General features: G+C 36.5%; 1 protein-coding gene and 1 long non-coding RNA gene across 5 annotated transcripts in view; both read right to left on the minus strand.

Annotated features, from left to right (window-relative positions):
• LOC135203017 (uncharacterized) overlaps positions 1-10,363 on the minus strand; it is a 52,929-nt gene extending 42,566 nt beyond the window's left edge. Inside the window, exons 1-2 of the long non-coding RNA XR_010311845.1 lie at positions 10,229-10,363; positions 5,718-6,476 (exon numbers count right to left, since the gene is read on the minus strand). This is a non-coding gene — a long non-coding RNA (uncharacterized LOC135203017). The remainder of the gene's footprint in view (positions 1-5,717; positions 6,477-10,228) is intronic.
• The window catches only part of LOC135203014 (microtubule-associated protein futsch-like), a 296,133-nt gene that overhangs the window by 88,908 nt on the left and 184,725 nt on the right, over positions 1-22,500 (minus strand). For all 4 annotated transcript variants that reach the window (XM_064232583.1, XM_064232582.1, XM_064232584.1 and 1 more), the window contains one exon: positions 22,322-22,500. This exon is cut by the window's right edge and continues 99 nt beyond it. In XM_064232583.1, coding sequence (XP_064088653.1) covers positions 22,322-22,500 — 179 coding nt within the window. The remainder of the gene's footprint in view (positions 1-22,321) is intronic.

Below are 22,500 nucleotides of genomic sequence, written 5' to 3' on the forward strand. Positions count from 1 at the left end.
TGACAGAAAATGGCGATGTACGTCACAAAGCACTTTAGCAGTTACAATAATAATGAGACTAATCTATATATATATATATATATATATATATATATATATATATATATATAACTATAATGAGACTAATATATATATATATATATATATATATATATATATATATATATATATAATACACACAAATAGTCTATATATACTGTATAATAACCTGTCTAAAAGGACGAAACACATTAATAATAATAATAATAATAATTACCGATCAAAAGCCGAAAACTGCCGTCGCAAGATCAAGGGTCGCAGAAACTCACGCCGTTAAAAGAAACGCTTATTGCATCATCAGTATTTACAACTTGTCCATCTCAGGTCGCTAGTGTTTACACACATGCAAATTTCCTTTCCAATTTCGTCACTACTTTCCATGCGAGCACACCTCATCAGTAATATTTGTAATGTCGTTCTTTAAGATAATTCTTATTCAAAAGTATAGTATTGTTTTAAGTGGTTACCACTTGAACGCACTTGTTAACCAATTCTGAAGGTTAAAGTTGTTCTCCTTAAACATTATGTCAACTCTTGCACTTTCTTTAACCAATGAAAGGTTCATTCAAAGTTAAAATATCAATTCTAAAATACTTTTTATAACTTTGAAAAATATTCGTTCGAACTTATTTTTTAATAGTTTAAAACTTCTGTTTAAATAATGTTTAAGCAAATCACCAACCAAACTGCATTTACCATCCAATCGTAAAACTATAAAGTTCAATATTACAATGTCTTCCCATACCAATATAATTCGTCCACTTTGCACCAAATCGTCAACACTTACATAAAACGGTCACATTAATCTCCCCTAGAGGCACTCATAAACAAAGAAGGGCATATTCTCGATTCATCATCGCTTGGTCGAAGGGCACATTCTCAATACACCCTCACTCGCCATTTTAGCCCTACGAAGGTTGGAACGCTTTTCATCACACTGAAACACAGCGGCTTGGTCTGCGCGGCACATATGTTGTTCCTCTCTCTCTCTCTCTCTCTCTCTCTCTCTCTCTCTCTCTCTCTCTCTCTATAGATCCACCACCTGGGATGGAATGGAAAGATTATGCAGGTTTTCTTAGAAACCCAGCATTGTACGTTTCTGTTGACCTAACAGACGAATTAAGATATCTGGCAGTATGGTACATATCTAAGCTGATTTACGAAATCAATTCGATACCGGGATGTTACTCAACCTCTGAAGGTTCCACCTCAGTGCAGAGAACAACACATGTGAAGGATCTGTGTTCATTCGAAATGTATGCCATTATATTAGGCATTCTTATTATAATTAGCAAAGGGAAGGCTTCAACGAAGTAATTCTCTATTGGAATACCACTGAACTGGACGCTACCTATCTCTCTCTCTCTCTCTCTCTCAATATAATATATATATATATATATATATATATATATATATATATATATATATAGTATATGATTCAAATCCACGATACCAATTCATACACACACACACACACACACATACACACACACACACACACGCACACACACACACACATATATAGATATATATATATATATATATATATATATATATTATATATAATATATATATCATATATATATATACCTATATATATGTTATATATATTTATATAAAGTATATACAATTCAAATCCACTACACCAATACAAAACCAAGCGAAGATAATCTATGTATCTACCCAAACGTGCTACATACGGGCAGGTTATGCATACAAAGGCATCCGAGATGATGTGCTAGATACGTGCTTTTTATGCTTGAACAGGCATCTTGACCTATACGTTTTTCCCTTTCCTTTTTGTACCTGCATGTAGGTTGCTTGTGGCTGATTCAGGCCACGAGCTAGAGAGAAAAACAAACACTTATTGTACACGACTGTGATCTGCTGGCATCATTTTAAACCTTGGGACAGATGTTGTGTCAAATGGTTTCTGTGTAATTCCAGTTGTATTTTTAGCGAAGGATTGTTCTCAGAAGTTACACAGGTGTTACAACAAGGCTGAGAGAGAGAGAGAGAGAGAGAGAGAGAGAGAGAGAGAGAGAGAGAGAGAGAGAGAGGCTTAATAAATGAGAGGGGGATAATACATGGAAAGTTGATAAAAGTGACGAGGCTTATCACTTAATCAGTATTATTTTCATTGAGAGAGAGAGAGAGAGAGAGAGAGAGAGAGAGAGAGAGGGGGAGGGGGGGGCTCAATAACAGAGAGGGGTAGTAACTGAGAGTTTAATGAAAGCGCAAATGAAACTCAATGACTTCATGGTATTAACAACTGAGAGAGAGAGAGAGAGAGAGAGAGAGAGAGAGAGAGAGAGAGAAAGGAGGTATTGGTAACCGTCTTTGACAACCTTTTGCGCTTCTGTTGACCTAAGCAATGAACTGGGTACCTGGTACGTAGACGACATTGGTGGGTGGTAGCCACCAGAAGGTCAACAAGTCCGGGTGCCAACACTTCTAAAGGGGAAAGGCAGGAATAAATAAAAGAATGACTAATTTCCAGCAATCTCTGGCATATTTCAGATCGCTGCCATAAACAGTTCTCATTAAATACAGGTGATTATTGTTATACAGGTGGCTACGTTAAATTTTTGCAGCTTCGTGGCGGTGTGGCATCAGCTGATGGTGAATATTTGACTTCACATTTGTAAGAACGACGAATAGAAAAACTCACATTGTAAGAATGACGATTAGAAAAAAAAACTCACATTTGTACGAATGCCGAAAAAAAAAACAGTACGAATGACGAATAGAATACAAAAATTTCAACATTGTACGAATGACGAATAGAAAAGAAAAGGTTCACATTTGTACGAATGACGAATAGAAACAAAACTTCACATGTGTACGAATGACGAATACAAGAAAAAAAATACCAGAGCCGAGCAAAGTAAGAGCTAAAATATGTGAACACCCAGCCGGCAACATTTTAACAGACCCAAATATGGGATGTTCGTTCGGTAACGCCTTCATACGTTTTACCGAACTGAATTTAGGAAAAGCAAACCATTAATTATTCAAATTAAACTAAACAATAGACATGCGTCACAGACACGTGGGGAAAATACAGAACAATTAAGAAGTCTTTGTCTATAACAACATATCAGGGAATAAATACTGATGCAGAACGTTTTCTGTAATAAGGGTTAGGCTACATAATTGACGGATGATGAATCGAGACCTTTTCTTTTATTATTCGTATTTTGACTGTCAGTACATTAGTGGTTATCCATGTAAATAGTTGCTGGTCGACTTCTGTGAGGAGGGAGAGAGAGAGAGAGAGAGAGAGGAGAGAAGAGAGAGAGACGAGGGAGAGAGAGAGAGATGAGACGGAGAGAGAGAGAGAGAGAGAGGGGGGGAGGGGGTTCATCCCTACGTACATTCACATCCTTTTCTTGAGTATTTTACCGTAATTAGAATTCCTTAATAGTCTTATAAAAGACGTGTAACTTTCGGTATATTCCCCTAATTATGTCTAATGACACACATCAATTTATTCTTTATTTTTAATTAGGCTCATGTTATTTCCTCTATATATACCATTTTTTTACGGCGCAAACGTAACGTCTTCCTAATAATCATAACAAAGGCAATAATGAATATATCTTTTAACGGTACGTTAATTAAACCTAAATGCTGGATTACTGCAAGCACGGTACAGTCAGCCGTTAGGTCTACTCAACACTTGGATAGGTGACCTGGGATTAATTTCCTGACGCCCTTTGGCAAAAGCGGGAGGCAGGGTGCAGAGATCTCAATTCCATCCCGTAATATAATTTCTCATAAAACGCACAGAACCGGATAAAAAGGGAAGTTTTTGAAACTTAACCCTGCGGAGTTGAGTCTAGGTTTGAATGAGTCACAAAGATTGTCATATAAACCGGCCGTAAGTCAGCCTACTGAGTCTAGTTCTGGCTATAATGTAGCTACACGTGTGTGTGTGAGTATGAGTGTACGTATGTCTCAAGGCGTAGTATTCAATTCCTCCACTTAAGCTATCAAGAGCATTAATAAGCACGTATTGATGACTCTCCGTGGAAGCCTCCAGAAGCATGATGATGAAACATAGATACATTTTTCTGCTTTATGTTTTTCTCTCTTCGTATCATCTTCCAAACGACGCACTTGTGAGTACAGCTGCGGACGAAGCCATTTTAATCACTGCTATCAATACAGTTCGTTTAAACTGAAAGCCTTTCGTTTCGACTGGTGGATTAACACGCAAATACAGCTTCTGAGATGGACTGCCTAAGTAAATGACAGAGGTGATTATTTTGATAATTCATCTGTATATATGCATTTTGTAATAACGGTACTTATCAGTGATTTCGTACGGACGATACAACAAGTAATACTATCGGCATCAATTTACATAAATACTATGCATGAGTATCGCTACACCTACCTAAACCTATGTATAAAATTCAAACGAAAATTTCTCATTGCAACATACATCATTTATTAGCTAGGACTATCCAGTACTGTGCACAACAATGAAACACGTCGAAATCCTATCCCGGTGACTATTCGGCACTTCCGGTCCTATCAGATTTTCCCTTCAAAAACAGTACAACCGGAGTGATGCTTAGACCAAGACAAGGTCGACCACCATATAGGCTAATAGCAGTAAAACAGCCCAAGAATAACCATAATCACAGAACTGGAAAATCACCGACAATGTTCCTCCGGTATTATCTACGACAGGAGAACCTTCACGTCCTTGAAATCGTGAAATATTAACTCGAGAGCTTCAACAATTGTTAGAAACAGCATATGAAATACTGCATTCATAAATACACAATTTTTGGTTGGCTATATATATAGCTCGGTTTTTCCGAGAGAACAGATATTCAAGATACGAAATGGAGCTAAGCGAGACAAATACCTACTCATATGTATGTGTGTGTGTGTGTATATATATATATATATATATATATATATATATATATATATATATATATATATATATATATATATATATATATATATATATATATATATATATATATATATATATAACTCAAACTAGTTATCCGTACAATTCTTGACTACTTTAAACTCCAAATGAAAATTCATTGACAAGCAAGGGTTTGAACCCGTATTAGGAATAACAGCATAAATAACATATCTACTGCCCAATCACGTTCAATGGAAGCCTTTTATGCTAATTATACTTATTTGGATTTCATGTATTCCTGAATCACGAAAACTTGGAACGATGATTATATAAAGGTAGAAGCCACGAAGGAAAGTGAAGCAGTGGAGTGCTGCACACTACTGTTGCACTTTCCTTCGTGGCTTCTACCTTTATGTATATAAATTCTGAATTCAACTCTACAAAACACAACACTGAAATATTAAACTTGCCACTCATGATAGTATCAAGCACCTGGAACCACATTGGAAAATACAAAACATCACTATCCACTCTCCACTATAAATTCACACATACAAATTCTGTCCCGTTCTGCAATTTAAAAACAAATTCAACTGCCCATCTTTTTTTAAATAAATCTTTTAATCTGGTGTGGAAATGACAGTAAGTGGCTATGGTGCACAGTAGGCCTAAGCTACGTGAACAAAATCTCTTTGAGAAACTGAATAAGCTTTGTGGTCAATTACCTGGACATGTCTATAAACTTAAATATAATAAATAAAAAATAAAGGCAAATCATGCTTACGTTCAAATCTGTTGATGGGCGAATCAAGGAGGGTAAGAGTCATTTTGGCTCGGCGAGGAACAGGCACATCATCCTTATCTACCGGATGTCAGAATCCCCTGCCGGCGGTGCGAGCCGCGTACGAAGACGAAGTGTGAACAGAAACCATACCTATGAATATTCACGTATTTCTTTTTCACAGTTTTTCACTCTTCTCCCGCGCGAAAATTCGCGACACTGTTCATCATACGCGGGAGACTAACAGTAATTTGTGTTTTCGGTATCTAATTAATTTTATTTTGTTTAATGATTTATGTTGTAAAATCTTATTTTTTTGGTCTCAGAACATTTTTTTTACCATCCAGTCGTTCGAGATACGTGAGGATTTCACACAGTAATTTAGATTTTCATTAAGTATCTGACTAATTCCACTTTTGTTAAATTATTGATGTATCTAAAAACTGAATTTTTGGTCTTCCAACATTTCTGTCTGACAGAACAAACAGCAATAGGAGTTTTTCATATAAAAACTGCCAGAAACACTTGATTAGGCCAATGTTAGGCTATATTCCATATTTCTAAACACTTTTTCCTCCCTTTTCATGGATTACCAAACACGAAAAAACTAAGCAGAAAAATAAATATGAAGAAAATGAGTGTTAGCAAGAGTTTTTATTTTTACACTTTTAACGCCACATCTGAACAAGGGTGAGGTTCCACTTGATAAATTATGATGTTGGTGTCACATCGCGAATGGCCTTTTGTTTTTTATATACTGACCTGTAAAATTGTTTGGGGAAATACATAAAATTCAATTAAGAGGCAAAAAATAAGGCAAAAAATAAAGTGGTTTTGAGCACAGGGGAAAAAAGGGGAAATTGAGTAGTCCCATAGCGAGTACCTCCGTAATGAAAAAAAATTAAAAAAAAAAAAAAAAAAAAAAAAAAAAAGTCCTGAATCCGTATGCAGATCCCCTTCCATTTCAAACTATTTCCACTTTATCCCTGGCCCATTTTACACCCTTCAATGAAATCTAAATACATCCCAATCACAAGTTTATGATAAATTTAATAAACTACCGTGGAAAACGTAATATACTTCTTAAGGTCCCTACAAATACCGAAACTTCATGAATTTAAAATAAAACTAATGATTCCCTTTCTGCAAATTCTAACTGAACACATCAAAGCTAAATTATCACCATTACTAAAAACAGGCAAATAGTTACACAGGAAGGGCTTGAATAACAACGATACAGTCAGACCCACAAACATACATGCGTACACAAACGCCAGCCTGCATACACCAACATACAATTAACATACTCTCTAAATTAAGTTATTTTAAATATATTAATAGAACTAGTCTTTAAACATTTTAATTCTATATCATGGAGATCTATAAATTTTTTTAATATGAAAAAATAAACATCATTCCGACTAATTCTAATAATTTCAAAACATGGAGTATGTTGTGGGGGGGAGGAGGAGGGAGCAGGATCCGCACTGACAGTGACCGAGAAAAAAAAAAAAAAAAAAACCACGGCCACTCACAGATGAAAGGAATGATAAATTAACAAAAACATCAGGTAGTGAGTGTGGGGGTTGGGGGGGGGGGGAGTTAATGCTAAAGAGCAGGATATTCCAGGGAAATCCCATTAAGGTGCATTTACATTCACTGTGGCCTAGTATTCTCTCTCTCTCTCTGTATATATATACATATATATATATATATATATATATATATATATATATATATATATACATATACAATATATATAATCACATCCATATATTATTATCAAAATATATAAAACACGTCACGAATATTTTTAACGTTAACATATACAAATAAATATATAAAAAAATAAATATGAGACTAATATCATACCAAATATCCCACCTACACCTCTCTCTATCTCCCTGACGCCTACACCTCTAACACCAAGGCCACACCTGTCTCTCCCTCCCTCCCTCTCTCTCTCTCTCACTCGAACGGTGGAACAAACGAGCGGGAAGCGATAAGCATAATAAGGATGGGCCAAGGAACCTTGAATAGAAATAATGAGAGTCTCATGCATCTTTTTTTATTATTGATATATACTGTCTAAAACATGAACCGTTAGGCTGATATTGTCTCAACTTTTCCGATAAAATCAAAATTGCTGTTTGTGTACGCTACTGTAAGCTACAGACAATGGTTTGTTGCTTAATTTATGACTGTTCGTTTGTGTTTAAGTGTAATATGAGGGAGAAATAACTGTACATATCAGAAAAAAATTTGGATCATGTCAAGATTAGTGAACCCACTATTTTTCAAGACACTATATACCACTTTGATTTATATATAACATATATATATATATATATATATATATATATATATATATATATATAATATCGAAGTGGTATAATATTCTTAAAAAATAAGAGGGCTCGCTAACCTTGACATGATTCAAAAATAACCCAGAAATCTGTAAAGACATGGTATAGAAACTAACATAATGCCAGCAATCTTAAATCCTTTATATAGGCCGACAACAGGAGGAACCCAACGTCCTTGTCTAGACTAGAGCTAATGACAAATATGAAATTTATATCCTGCACCAATATCTACAGCTAACCACTTTAGATTGATAGCGCACTGCTTATTAGCCCATGATAAATGGGGCACAATTAATATTCAGTGCGCGTGCTGGGTAAATACCCACTCCTTGACACATTCAGGAGCTATTTCCGATACTGACTTGAATACCCACCTCTCTCCTCTCTCTCTCTCTCTCTCTCTCCACCTTTAGTAGAATGAACAATTCAACAAGGTGAGTAGCCTAAATAGCACTTGAATAATTAATCTCCAACAACCCAGCGCGTCTCCAAATTACCAAAGCGATTCTAACACCTCTTGGGTAATGGTCTCTATCGACACCTTTAAATGTTTCCAAGAATCTCTAAATGATCTCCCCCGCCCCCTCCCACAACCAACCATGGGTCTGGGTATCCCCAAAAAACACTTGGGTATCCCATACAAGTCACTAGGCCTATGTAAAGTCTCACCATCATAACCTTTGTCTTGGACATAAGTTACGTCTCAATTTTCAAGTCTAAGGCACTATCGTCTCCAACAGTCTGGCAAAGATCTCCACCATTCCTCCACATACCATCCCCAACGGGTACATGTGTTCTCCCACAATGGCTACAACACTTTCGCATGTGTTTGCAACACCCCGACGACACAATCTCCATCACAATTCTTGTTTACCTAAACAACTATTGTACAGGTAATATTTGAGTATAAGAACATCCGCCAACGCTAGCACCCAAACGCACCTTCTCCATCTCCATCACAACAGATTGAGGTATCAGCAACATCCGTGAACACCCCTATAACGAGCGCATGTGCACCGCCAACACTAGGCTATATCCCACCTGTTTTCAAGTATACCTACACAACAATCACCAGAGACCCTTGTGTAACTCCAGCACAATTAACCCCCAACATCTCCAACGCAGCTGCAACAACCTGCCACCAACACCGTCCCCAACACGGTCTTTCTGTGGCTCCAACAACCAGCTGAACTAATTCGCAACTTCACAAGCAAAATTCTCCTTCGATTTAATCAACAGCTTCCTCTTCTTGCACACCCTACCCCTGCCAAACTTCCTTCTCAAACGACCCCCTACCCCCACCCCCACATCTCTCTCCTCTCTCTCTCTCTCTCTCTCTCTCTCTCTCTGCCCCCCCCCCCCCCCCCCCCCCCCCCCCCCCCCCCCCCTCCCCCCCCCCCTCTCTCTCTCTCCTCTTGCCTCCATAACAACTTCTCCCCCATTACTACAATTTCCGCTTCAAACTTCCTCTTCATTAAAGCCTAAATTACTAAGACTTCTTTTATTTCCTTTTGCCAGAGTCGGCTTCTGGTACCCATGCCTCGATACTCCTGGATAAAGGGTTTATATATAACACACACACATATATATAATATATATATATATAATATATATATTTATATATATATGCCTTTACATGGGTATATAAATATAATATTTATAAATATATAATCATATGTTTATATATAACAAATAATTTTGTTAATTCCGTTCACTCAGTTATGGGCAGATTCAAATCAACTCCAGATATAAATAACAAAAGCCACTTTGTAAACATTATCGGTGAGTTTTGGTTGGTACCTATATTTTTCTTGTACACATTCATATTACAGGTTAGTCTACTGTTAGAAGATTTCTTTCGGTCCTTAATTCACTAGTTCATATCTTACAACGGCCATTATCATTTTCTAGTTTTTACACGTGTTTACTTAAAACTTCACCACCAGTCTTCAACCGATGTTCCTTCACAAACAAATAATACATATTTCACAAGTGCATGCCTAGTACTTTGTAAAATAATCACACCAAAGTGTTATTTCACATCAGTTAACTTCATAAATGAACGTCAAATATCCAGCGTCATATATATTCCATGGATAAAGGTCACATGTTTAACAAACGGCACAAACACAACAATAAATAACAAACAACGGCAAACGGAGGACCGACGGTACAGGTTACATGGCGGTTGCGTCTCCAACTCCAAACTGATGAGCTGAACACAGATGAACCCGGCCTCAGCAGCAGCGTCGAAATCGCTCGTTGCCAGACGTTGCAGCCGAGAGAATGCTGCCTTTTCCACTTTATAATAGTAAAAATAACGTTATTAACGGTAATATTTATTGATGTCTCAATAATAATTAGCAGCATTTACCGAAACAAAGAAAATGTTGATAGAATATTATATTGTATTATTCCCGCACATTTTTTTTTTTTTGTTTTTTTTTTTTTTTACCTTAGTTGCCAAATATTGCAATCGGAAGTCCTGCCACTTTCTTTTCACTTGAGGTTAATTTCATTACGAATACCGACTGGTGTGATTAACTTGAAAAGTCATACCTGTTACCAACACAAGGCAAACGTCGTTATTAATTAAAAATTCGGTTTTAATGCATTCCCTTTCAATTACGCAATGACATTCACACCTGGCTAAACCTGCCGTTATTTCCCGGATAGACCAAACTCATTTCAAGTTGAACTTCTGCATTGTTAATCATTCTCGTTATTCATCTACGCAGTGAATTAATATGTACATACATTGCCTAAGGCATTATTTAAGCGGCATATACACCGAAGAAGTGAAACACATTTGCGTTAGTCTCCCATGTTCCATATTTGGCTCAAGACACTGTACCGACGATCCCCGGATTTAGGTGTGGCGGTAAGGTGCTCTTCCATAGGGCAAGCCCCTCTCTCTCTCTCTCTCTCTCTCTCTCTCTCTCTCTCTCTCTCTCTGATTGTATTCATATTGGTAGTTAAAATAGCAATGTTTGCGTGGAAAGGTCCTAGTACTAGACTTGGTTCGGCAAGGAAGATTGAAGTATTCGGGTGAACATGCATATAATCTCTCTCTCTCTCTCTCTCTCTCTCTCTCTCTCTCACACACACACACACACACACACTATATTTATCCTTCTCTGGTCAGGTATGTAATGTTTGGATGAAAACTTGGAAAGGCCCATAGGACTAGATATGGTCTACCAAGGAAGATTCAAGTACTCAGTTGTATGTGTTAGAAAACTATACAAAACAACCACCCTATATTGCTGCTGCTGCTGTCATTAACTCGTTACTGCAGTAAATTGCAATACTTCGATAGAAGTACCACTTGTCAGGCTTCACGTTACCAAAGACCGTGACTAGACCTAGTAAATTATTCTTCTTCCATGATTGATCAATCGTGTTGTTATTATACCAGAGAGAGAGAGAGAGAGAGAGAGAGAGAGAGAGAGAGACTCATGAATGGGTATACCCCTTGCGGAGTGAGGATTACCTCGTCGAGGTATAAGTTTTTGACGGAGCAAGGAATACTAAACCTCTCTCTCTCTTCTCTCTCTCTCTCTCTCTCTCTCTTCCAATCCTAGGTGTCACCCACAACAGTTGTCTAACATCTAGATACATCTTTCACTGCTTACGTGAACAGAGGTATAAAGGATATAGGGAGAGTCGAACCGACCACGGTTCCTCCAGTTGTGTGTGTGAGAGAGAGAGAGAGAGAGAGAGAGAGAGAGAGAGAGAGAGAGAGAGAGAGAGAGAGAGATATACACAACAAAAACGAATCAAAATTATTATGTGAAAATAGAGTAACAAAAAATAAAATTGATAAGAACGGAAAAAAAACACGCGAGAAGAAACAATGTCATGTCAACATGACTGGTATATTTCCAAGGTCGCGCTCTATTGACCAAAGTAAAAAGTCAAGGTGAAGACGTTGCAGTTGAGAAAAATAAAATCGAATTCTGCGTATAGCGACCGATGACATTATTTTTCACGATTATCTAAAGCACACGTACATACGGACTAACTGAGAGTAACCATATATAATCCAAAGTTCCTCAACGAGTCCGGTGGCCTGAAGTTCGATTCTCGGCTAGGCCAACGCGGAGTCAGAGGAATTTATTTCTGGAGATAGAAATTCATCTCTCGATATAATGTTGTTCGGATCCCACAATAAGCTGTAGGTCCCGTTGTTAGGTAACCAATTGGTTCCTAGCCACGTCAAAATATCTAATCCTTCGGGCCAACCCTAGGAGAGCTGTTCATCAGGATTCTGATGTCTCTCTATAACAGGAAGGGTTGCAGATTGTCGAATCCTGGAGTGTCCATCATCCGGAATCACTCACAAATTTGAGGTATACCCGCTTGGACACAAATGGTTTTGAAATTATTAATTATTGGATCACCACATACGGACGAGGAGCTGTTGGTGTTGGAGTCTATTTTAATCAAAATAAATGTATACCAACGCTCAATACCCAATCCTCGTCCACCCAACTGTTTATAGCCTAATTAGCTGTTTGTTTACTTTCCACGTTCGTTTATTTTCTCCCTTTCTCTTCTATAATAACTTTAAATCTTGCCTCAGTAGGTGTTTCTTTTAGTCTTCCGTGTGTTTTTATGGTAATTGAATAAAATATTGCTTTAATTTTATGAATAAAAGAAACCTTTTATGGTATATTAGTGAATATGGCTTATGTTTTTGCAATAAAATATTAATTTCTCCAGCCTTGAGGAAACATCAAGAGATGTGAAAACGTCGGCAATAAACTTGCACATACGTTAGACATGCACCTTTAATATATATATATATATATATATATATATATATATATTATATATATATATATATATATATACATATACCACACACATATATATATATATATATATATATATATATATATATATATATATATATATATATTAGACTATACATACACACACACACACACACATATATATATATATATATATATATATATATATATATATATATATATATATATATATATATATATATATATATACACATCACTAAAGTGACTGTTTGTGGCCCGCATAAACAATCCACGATTCTCTCCGTCTAAACATAACCTACGCATCCAAAGCAAAAATAACAGCCAAAGTATAAAACAAAATAAATAAATAAAAGTTATCATACAGTCTGCATCCTTCTCCACAGTGGAAACCGTACACATGCAATTTTAGCCCCAGGCCTCAACCGCCAGAAGGTCTAAAATCCACTGCCTTACCTCCATATGGCCTTCTACAGTGACCGACGGAGGTGGACTATTGGACTATTCCATAATAGTAAGTCCTTTCACTGCTGAAGGACAGAAGTCCGCTAACGTGGGCGGGACTTTAGGCCCGTAAACCTCTTCTTTTCAAGCAGATGACTGTATAGTTTATCGAATTAAAAATCTCCCTCAATGTTATCATCTTTAGAATTTTTGTTATTTTCTGGGGGTTTCCCAGTTTTACAAAGTTTATATAGATTTTTTTGTTAATTGGACCAACAAAATTTTCTTTTCAAGCTGGTAAAAATATTGTCATTTGGAATCTTTTCTACTTATGAATGTAGTGATATTCTGTGATCAAGAAATCTATCTATCTATATATCGAGGTTTTGGTTTTTCAAAGTTTATCCACTTGGGTAGTTAAGTATGTACCTACTGTATCATATCCTTCTTCAGGTACTTTGCATCTGAACAGCATATGTTATTAGCATACGCACCCATATAAGCACGCACATACATACATGTGTATAATAATATATGTGTGTGTGACATACGTATAGGTGTATATATATATATATATATATATATATATATATATATATATATATATATATATATGTGTGTGTGTGTGTGTGTGTGTGTGTGTGTGTGTGTGTGTGTGTGCGCGCGTGCGGCTTTCAAGACAGGGACACAATAAAAGAAGAAGAAAAGGTACAATGTAAGAGAGAGAAATTGTATCTTTTCTTTCTCTTCCTGTGATCATTTCTTGAAAAGCAGACGAAAGTTCGATGTCTCCAAATACTCCTTTCACCTTCCCCCCCGAGCTTGTTTACGTCTATATGCCACGGAACAATTGTGGTATTGTAGGCAGCTACGTATATAAATATATATGTATATATATAATAAATATACATACATATTTACAAACAACTGTCACTTTTACGAGGAAGGAATATTAACTCTACACTCAATCCTAATCCCCACCAATTCTTTTATCCGAGCCGGGACCACCAATTAGTACCAAAATAAAAGAAATGTTTTTTTTTTTTTTTTCATAGACAAGTGATAAGCATTTATTGGCAATCACCGCTTTCCGCAAGGTACGGTGCCTAGAGGCATCTCTCTTTCGACAGTCTTTCTCACGAGAGAGAGAGAGAGAGAGAGAGAGAGAGAGAGAGAGAGAGAGAGAGAGAGAGAGAGAGAGAGAAAGTGCAATGCATGTTTGGAATGATGCATGAAGCGGCAATGATACGTTATCACCCAAATGATACATATCACGAAGACGACGTATTTATAAGTACAGTGATATCGTGTTCTACGATGCTCAGTGTATATATTAAGCGTCATTTATGTTGTGTTCGTCTTTAAGAACACAGGAGGTGGCTCAAGAGAAGAAAAAACGCAGCAGTCACTGCCTCGTTCATGCAACTCAACTGGTGGATAGAGCAATAATGACTTGCGTAGAAAATACTGTACTTTTCTCATACAGGGAGTTCATGGCAACTATATAATTCATGATTTATTAGATTCAACAGAATTATATATGTATATTATAACATATATATTCTATATATTATATAATAATATATATTATATATTATAATTTACACACATTATATATATATAGTGTGCGTGTGTGTGTGTGTGTAATGAAGAAACAAAAACCAGTTACACAATTGTACAAATACATTACGTTTATTAATACCTATTAATATCTTCATTTTAATATATTTATAAAACGACAGAAGTCTGTATTCATTTCTTCATATATTATATCCTATATATATATATATAAATATATATATATATATATATATATATATTATATATATATAGATATATATATATATCATATATATATCTATATATATATATATATATATATATCATAGTACATATATATATATATATATATATATATATATATATATATATATATATATATATATAACTGTAGTAACTGTATATATATCCAGACAAATATAAATACATACACACGACAAATGGTAAAACAAAAGGTATTGACAGACCAACAGAGCGTTTCGTATCAGTTGCATCTCCTCAGGGTCAAGCGATGTAAAAATTCGGCTGCGCTACAAAGAAACCTCTGTGGTGATGGCGTTTGTTAGGAGAACAAACAGTCTACTTGAGAGCTAATTGTCTCAAAGTGTTTGTTACGAGACGTCCACCCAGCCTGTACGTAGCTGGACTGGGGTTAAGAATGTCGGTTTCTGTACAGTTTTCCATTATAATGTGTGTGTATGCGATTGTGTCTATGTACATGTATGTATGTATGTATGATGTATATCTATACATACATAAAAATCTTACACACACATATATACATACACATATCATATATATAGACCTGAGTAAGAAAAAAAAAAAACAGTTACATCTTCCCATAATCTTATGAATTAATGATGTAAATAAAATTATTCGAATAAAATTAGGTGCATTAACCGGAAAGCAATACAGTTATCAAAACAAGAACAGAAAATACTGAGACGTCTTTAAACCTGAAAAAGAGTGAAGGGAGAAATGATGTACATGAAAGAATAGGCATCAAGGGAAAAGCACGTGACCTTAAGACCGCCATCTTGCCACGCCCACTTCCCGCCCCTTTCTATTAACGCTGCAGACGACGCGCTTTTAGCGGGTGGGGTAGGCAAGAAGGTTGGGGCGGTGAATGGAAGGGGCAGAAATAGACGAATAAATCTCTCTCTCTCTCTCTCTCTCTCTCTCTCTCTCTCTCTCTCTCTCAAAAACAATGGGGGTACATATCACTCCCGGAAACTGCCATCTTCCTTGACAAAATGTTCATTAGTATTTGTGGTTGACGCAAATTTGTTTAGATTTCATCGTCAAAGGTACTGAATAATTAACACATTTGCACTGTCACGAAGAAGAGTGTGAAGTGTAGGCAGATATACACACATACATAACATGGATATATATACATATATATTATATATATCTAAAATATTTATATATATCCATTTATATATATATATATATATATATATATATATATATATATATATATATTGCGAGTAAATCAACCAGGAAGAAAAATTTAAAAAACTAATTTAAACCAAACAAATAAACTAAACCACAGAACAAACCGGTGCACTCACAAGACTCCCAAATGCCCACAATACGACTGTGAAAAAGAAATGAGAGAGAGAGAGAGAGAGAGAGAGAGAGAGAGAGAGAGAGAGAGAGAGAGAGAGAGAGAGAGAGAGATGGATGGATCACTCGAGTGGTGAAATGTGTGGTTGATCGGGGAGAATGAATGAAATAAGTGAATGAACAAAGATAGAGAGTGTGCGAGTCTCCACGACCCCTGGCCCGGAAGTAGTTGGGAAAGCAATGAATGAAGAGGCTCAGAGAGAGAGAGAGAGAAACAACTCCTTTGGTCGTGAAATACTACACAAATTCTTTAAAATCATTACGATTTATTGATATTTTATACAAATAAAAAAAATAATAATAACAACAACAACAACAACAACAACAACAATAATAATAATAATAATAATAATAATAATAATAATAATAGTTAGTCTAGTAGACTGTTTATCACAATCAAATTCATTCAGAAGAATAACGTGAGCGATTGCACACCACTTATCAGAATAGCTCATTTCCTTATGATTATTTTTTCCCTTCATCCCATCATTACACAAACTCCTAGACCCTCAGCCTCACCTTATACTTAAGCATTCTTATGCCTTATCTTCACCTCTCTCTCTCTCTCTCTCTCTCTCTCTCTCTCTCTCTCTCTCTCTCTCTCTCTCTCTCTCTCTCTCTCTCTCTCTCTCTCTCTCTCTCTCTCTCTCTCTCTCTCTCTCTCGTCTCTCTCTCTCTCTCTATCTCTCTACTCTCTCTTACTCTCTCTCTCTCTTCCTCTCTCGTCCTCTCTCTCTCTCTCTCAACTTATTCAACTCCATTTTATTCACGAAAGCTTCTCATCTTTCGCAATGCAGCAGTTTTGAACTAAACCATTCAAGCTCTGGTAATAAATATTCAATATTAAGTTTAAGTACACTAGCCTAATAAAAAAAAACACTTGCTCAATCTAAGTTAACCAAACTGTATCACTGACGTGAAATATGTGCTTTCGTGAATAAAATCAACAATAAGTGTGTGCTCACGTGTAAGAGTGCCTTTTAACGCATATACAATATATTTACAATGTTTTCCCAATTTTCTCCGGAAGTAAAAGAAAACAAAAAGCCGATTTGAAAATACATTAGTTACTCTTGTAAAGAAGCAGTCGATATTCGTTTTCTTTAATTTAAATCAAGTTCATTTTCTATCTTTGTTTTACAGGGGTCACTACACCAAATGTGTCAGCCATCGCTTCTACATCATAATCACACATGTGATGCACATTGTTAGCTTTCTTTTGTTTAGAATTTGTTAAAAATGACAATATTACTCGAATCATTGCCAAACGCAAAACTGCACCCAGTGTAAGAGAAAATAATAAGAAACCCCACAAATATGAAAAAGTAATAATATTAATCTAGCATAACCTATCATAATTACAAGAGAAGCAATACAAATCGAGTCCAGTGCAGCCCCAGAATAGTTCTAGAGTTCTAAAAAAGAAAAATCACACAGTAATATTCTCTAAAAAAAAATTGAAGAAAACTTGACCTTCAAACTCTCGGAAAAACCGAAAACGTTGAAAACAAAAAAATTCTAATTATCCACTAACTTTCGCGAAACCTGACGCAGCTAATATGACAGGTGTCCAGCCACGAAATATTTCGTCCGGAAAAAAGCAGCAAATAACATAACCTTCACTTACTGTTCATGAAGAGATTTCTCATGTCCACGAGGCCGAGTTTCCTTACCTTAATTAGTGGAGACGTGAAGACGCGAAGATTCTTCGTATAAATTGTTGAATTGTGAGCTACTTCTTAGAATTTTTACCCGTCACCATTTGATAAATTAATATATATATATAATATATATATATATATATATATATATCTATATATATATAAGGAAATGTAGGAAAAGGTAGTTTTACATTTTCTACAATCACAATAATAAAAATAGTAGTTACAACCACAACCAACTTAAAAGCTATTTACAACACAATTGCGTAGGTATTACTTTATCTACACCAACACCCAATTTATAAACTACAAATTATAGCAAACGTAGATTCTTCGAAAAATAGGCTTAACTCTTATCATACCAGCAACCATATATATGAAAAAGCAAAATATGTGTGTGGTGTGTGTTGTGTGGTGTCGTGGTGTGTGTGGAAGAGAAGAAGAGAGAGAGAGAAGAGAGAGAGAGAGAGAGAGAGAGACGAGAGAGAGAGAGAGAGAGAGAGAGGGGGGGGGGTGGGGGGTGGGGGGTTGCCTGTGAGGGTTGAGAAAAAATTCAGTGTCATTATTGACCTAAACAGTGATGTAAATGATGGTTAGTCGACTGTGATGGTTTGCAAAAGGGATGGAAAACGGCATAAGGCTAGCGGCCTCATCATACACTTTTTCGGGATGAAGTTGCTAGCCCTATACCCTTATTGAACCTGGTTATCGCCCATCACAGTCAACGATCTACCAAGCACATTATTTTATTTTTATGCCAACAGAAACACACTGGATTTTTTCAGGAAACTTGTCCACAGACGTTTCTCCCTCACTGGATCGAACTCCGGCCAGGGAAAGCAAGTGAACCGCACCATAAAACCAAATTGGATAATATCAGAATAAAAATATGAATTCCACTTTCATAAAAGACTATTAAAAAAAGAAAGGAAATTCGTCCCCACTTATGTCAGCTCCCAGACATAACAAGAACAATTTGAGGACTTGTTGTCTTATTAACATAATAATCGCAAGAATTGCCTTTCTCGTCTGCTCTGCATTCTTAGAAGAATATCAAGAGCGAAAGACTAAAAGAACAGTTCTACGTATCCCGTTTCAGCCATGCACACTTTCATCCACTTTCTTCAGTTTTGTTTACCACTTCCCATACCCTCCCCCACCACCCACCCTTGTGCATTAAGGGCGTAAACCCTCCCGCAAACAATGCAGACAATTACGGGATGATTGCTCTAGGCTCAATTAACGAAGAAGAAGAAGATGACAAGGCAGTCCACTTGTGGCTCGCTTTTGTTCCGAAAGGAGACTTTACTGCATAGACAAACTCCTAATACAGTTTCTACTATGGCTACAATGATAAATTCCTGCTAATCCTCTGCTGCTCTGCTACTATTATTAGGGGGTAGCCGCTACTGCTGCTCTCGCCACTATCTAATTCATGCTACTGCTACTGTAATTTTGGCAACTAATAATTAAACCGCTACTATTTGTATCATGGCATATCCTTTACTTATACAGTATTATCAACTGTACGAAAGCCGCTACTATACGTATTGCTACTGCCACTATCATTCCTATTCAACGGCCGAGTAAAAAAAAAAAAAAAAAAAAAAAAGGGAGCCGGGGAAGGACGGAATCTCCTCCGGTCTCTCATTCATCTCGAAAACGAAATCGGGTGGTTTCGGCGGTTGCTTTTCCCCAAGCCACAACCCTTCCCCCGGGTTACAAGCAACCCTGACGAAAGAAAAACCTCCTGAGGGTGAAAGGAAGGGGGGGAAGGGGAAGGGGTGTCCTAGCACCAAAAACTCCTCTACCATCTCCCCCCCGCCCCTCATGATCCTCCAAGCTTTGCAAAAGCTCAAGGGCTTCGGTACATCGCCCGAGGGCGCACACACTCTCTTCGCGAAGAAGGGTGCCTCCAAGGTGGAGGGAAGGAGGAGGGGTGGACGGAGTGGAAGGAAGGTGGAGGGTGTGGAGGGAAAGTAGAGGGTGTGGAGGGAAGGTAGAGGGAGTGGAAGGAAGGCGGAGGGAAGGTAGAGGGAGTGAAAGGAAGGTGTAAGGGGAGGAGGTGTGAAGAGATAGTAAACCCCTCCCCTGAAGGTCTAGGTCCTGGGCCAATGGTTGTAGTACATTTGTGGTCTTAAAATTTCATACAAGATGTGTAAGGTACAAATACAAATATTCTGCATTTAATTCAAGATGCAGAACAGTGGCTGACATTAAATGCTATGCAGACTGATTGGCAGCTTACATACAGCACATTATCTCAGATTTAATGCCACGTACGCTTACTGGGAGCTTACATATCCTACTACGAACATTTAGGTTATAAACAAGCACTATACTTATATGTAGTTTGAATTTTACGGGAAACAGTGCAAACGCATTGATAACTTTACAGTATAGGCAATGTGGGCTTTTTGTGGAGTTTACGTATCTTCTAATGTACTCATTTTGTTAGCTTAAATTTTACGTGATGTTTATGTTGGATATAACCATGTAAACAGTCTTTATAGTACTTGTAAATGAACACTACCGATTGTTTATGTTTAATGAAGGTCTGCAATGCTTACATCTGCATGCGGGTGGATAACTTGTACAAAATGTCTTTTAAATAATAATACCAAGGAAGAAACAATATATCTGCAAGCAACAGCACACAAACATCTATTTTACTTGCTAATAAGAAATATCAAATTGATATTTTATATGTATATAAAAATACTATTTAATATTTCATTTGCAAAAAATTGTCAAATTGATAACTACAGAAAATGAAAACTTATAACCAAAATTAATTTCTACTGAAAATATATTGGTAGAAATACAACATAAACACACTGACAAAAAACTCAAGTAAGTAACAAAGAGAAAACATATTTCACGTGCAAATTTTCTTTTTATTTCACCAAAACTCAAAGGCAGACACAAAATCTCGCAAATTAAACCTCCAAGCAAAATCGGCCCATTTTTTTTCCTGACAAAAAAAAAAAACTACAATTGCAGCATTTCACCATAACCTCAAGTAAGACATTAGACAAGCAATTCACAAGCCCAAAGCAAGACCTCCACAAAAGCAGCAAACAAGCTTTTGCAAGCAGAAATGACAGTGTTGTGTCAGGCATGATAAACGAGGACGGGAGACACATTTGCTAAATGGTAGACAGGAGGACCGGGAAACGAACCACAAAAATAAGCCACTGGACTGAAATGTAGCGATTGCTGACAAAATAAGTAACAACATTATCATTATCGTGTGAAATTTGACAGAAACAATGATCCACGGACAGGAGTTAATTCAACAGAAAAATGAGATTTCATTAAAAAATACCATAAGTCAAAAAGTATTAGATAAATGGGAAAATAATAGGTTCCTTAACAAGTCCTCTAGCCAAGGCCATAACAAAGATTGAAGGATTCGGACGTGCTGACATTACGTTCCGTTTTCTATGAAGAATTTTGTAAAATAATTTAACCTTATAAATGATAAAAAAAAAAAAAAAAATCCATTCCATACCATTGCAAGTATTAATTTGGTTGTACCACTTGCATAAAAAATTATTCTCATACCTCGCAATGGAAGGAAATAATTAACAAGATTTCTAAAATATTTCTAGAGAGAAATCTGGAAAATAATATATGAAGAAGTTCTAATACCATTTTCTTTTAGAAAATACAGCTCTAATTTTCTGACAAGACACCTGACTGAGTCGTCTTTAAATAAAATATATAAATTAATAATAATATATTATGACTGTAAAAAAAAATATACTACAGCACAAGACACTTTTCGATGTAAATTTCTCCCTATTCACAATAATATAAAGATTTATTTTCTCTAGAGATATACACATAGAAAGAACAGAATTAATCCACTATCTTTTATGACATAATTAATAACGAAAACGATACTGGAGTAACAAGCTTTAATCCACATTCTCTAATGATAAAGATAACAGAATAAGAACTGAAGTAAAAACATAAATAAATTGTCTTTGATTTTACAAACGACCGAATGAAGAAGACTGAAGTAACGAGATTAATAAATTTTATTTCATGTTATCAATGACAGGAAGAATAACATCAGCCGCGTCCGAAACCCCCAACTTGACGTGAAAAGTAAAATGAAAAGAGAAACAAAATTCATCACTCACCATCCCGCCAAGAGTAGTCCCGCCCACTCTCCCCCCTGGCGGCCGAGGACGAAGACGAAGACGACCCATGATGGTGGTGATGGTGATGATGGTAGCGGTGGTGATGGTGCTCGTGGTGGTGACCTATGGTGTGGGCGTGAGACTGGTGGTGGTGGTGGTGGTGATGGTGATGGGCGTGC

This window comes from Macrobrachium nipponense, chromosome 33 (assembly GCF_015104395.2).
Source record: "Macrobrachium nipponense isolate FS-2020 chromosome 33, ASM1510439v2, whole genome shotgun sequence".
Taxonomy (NCBI): Eukaryota; Metazoa; Arthropoda; class Malacostraca; order Decapoda; family Palaemonidae; genus Macrobrachium; species Macrobrachium nipponense.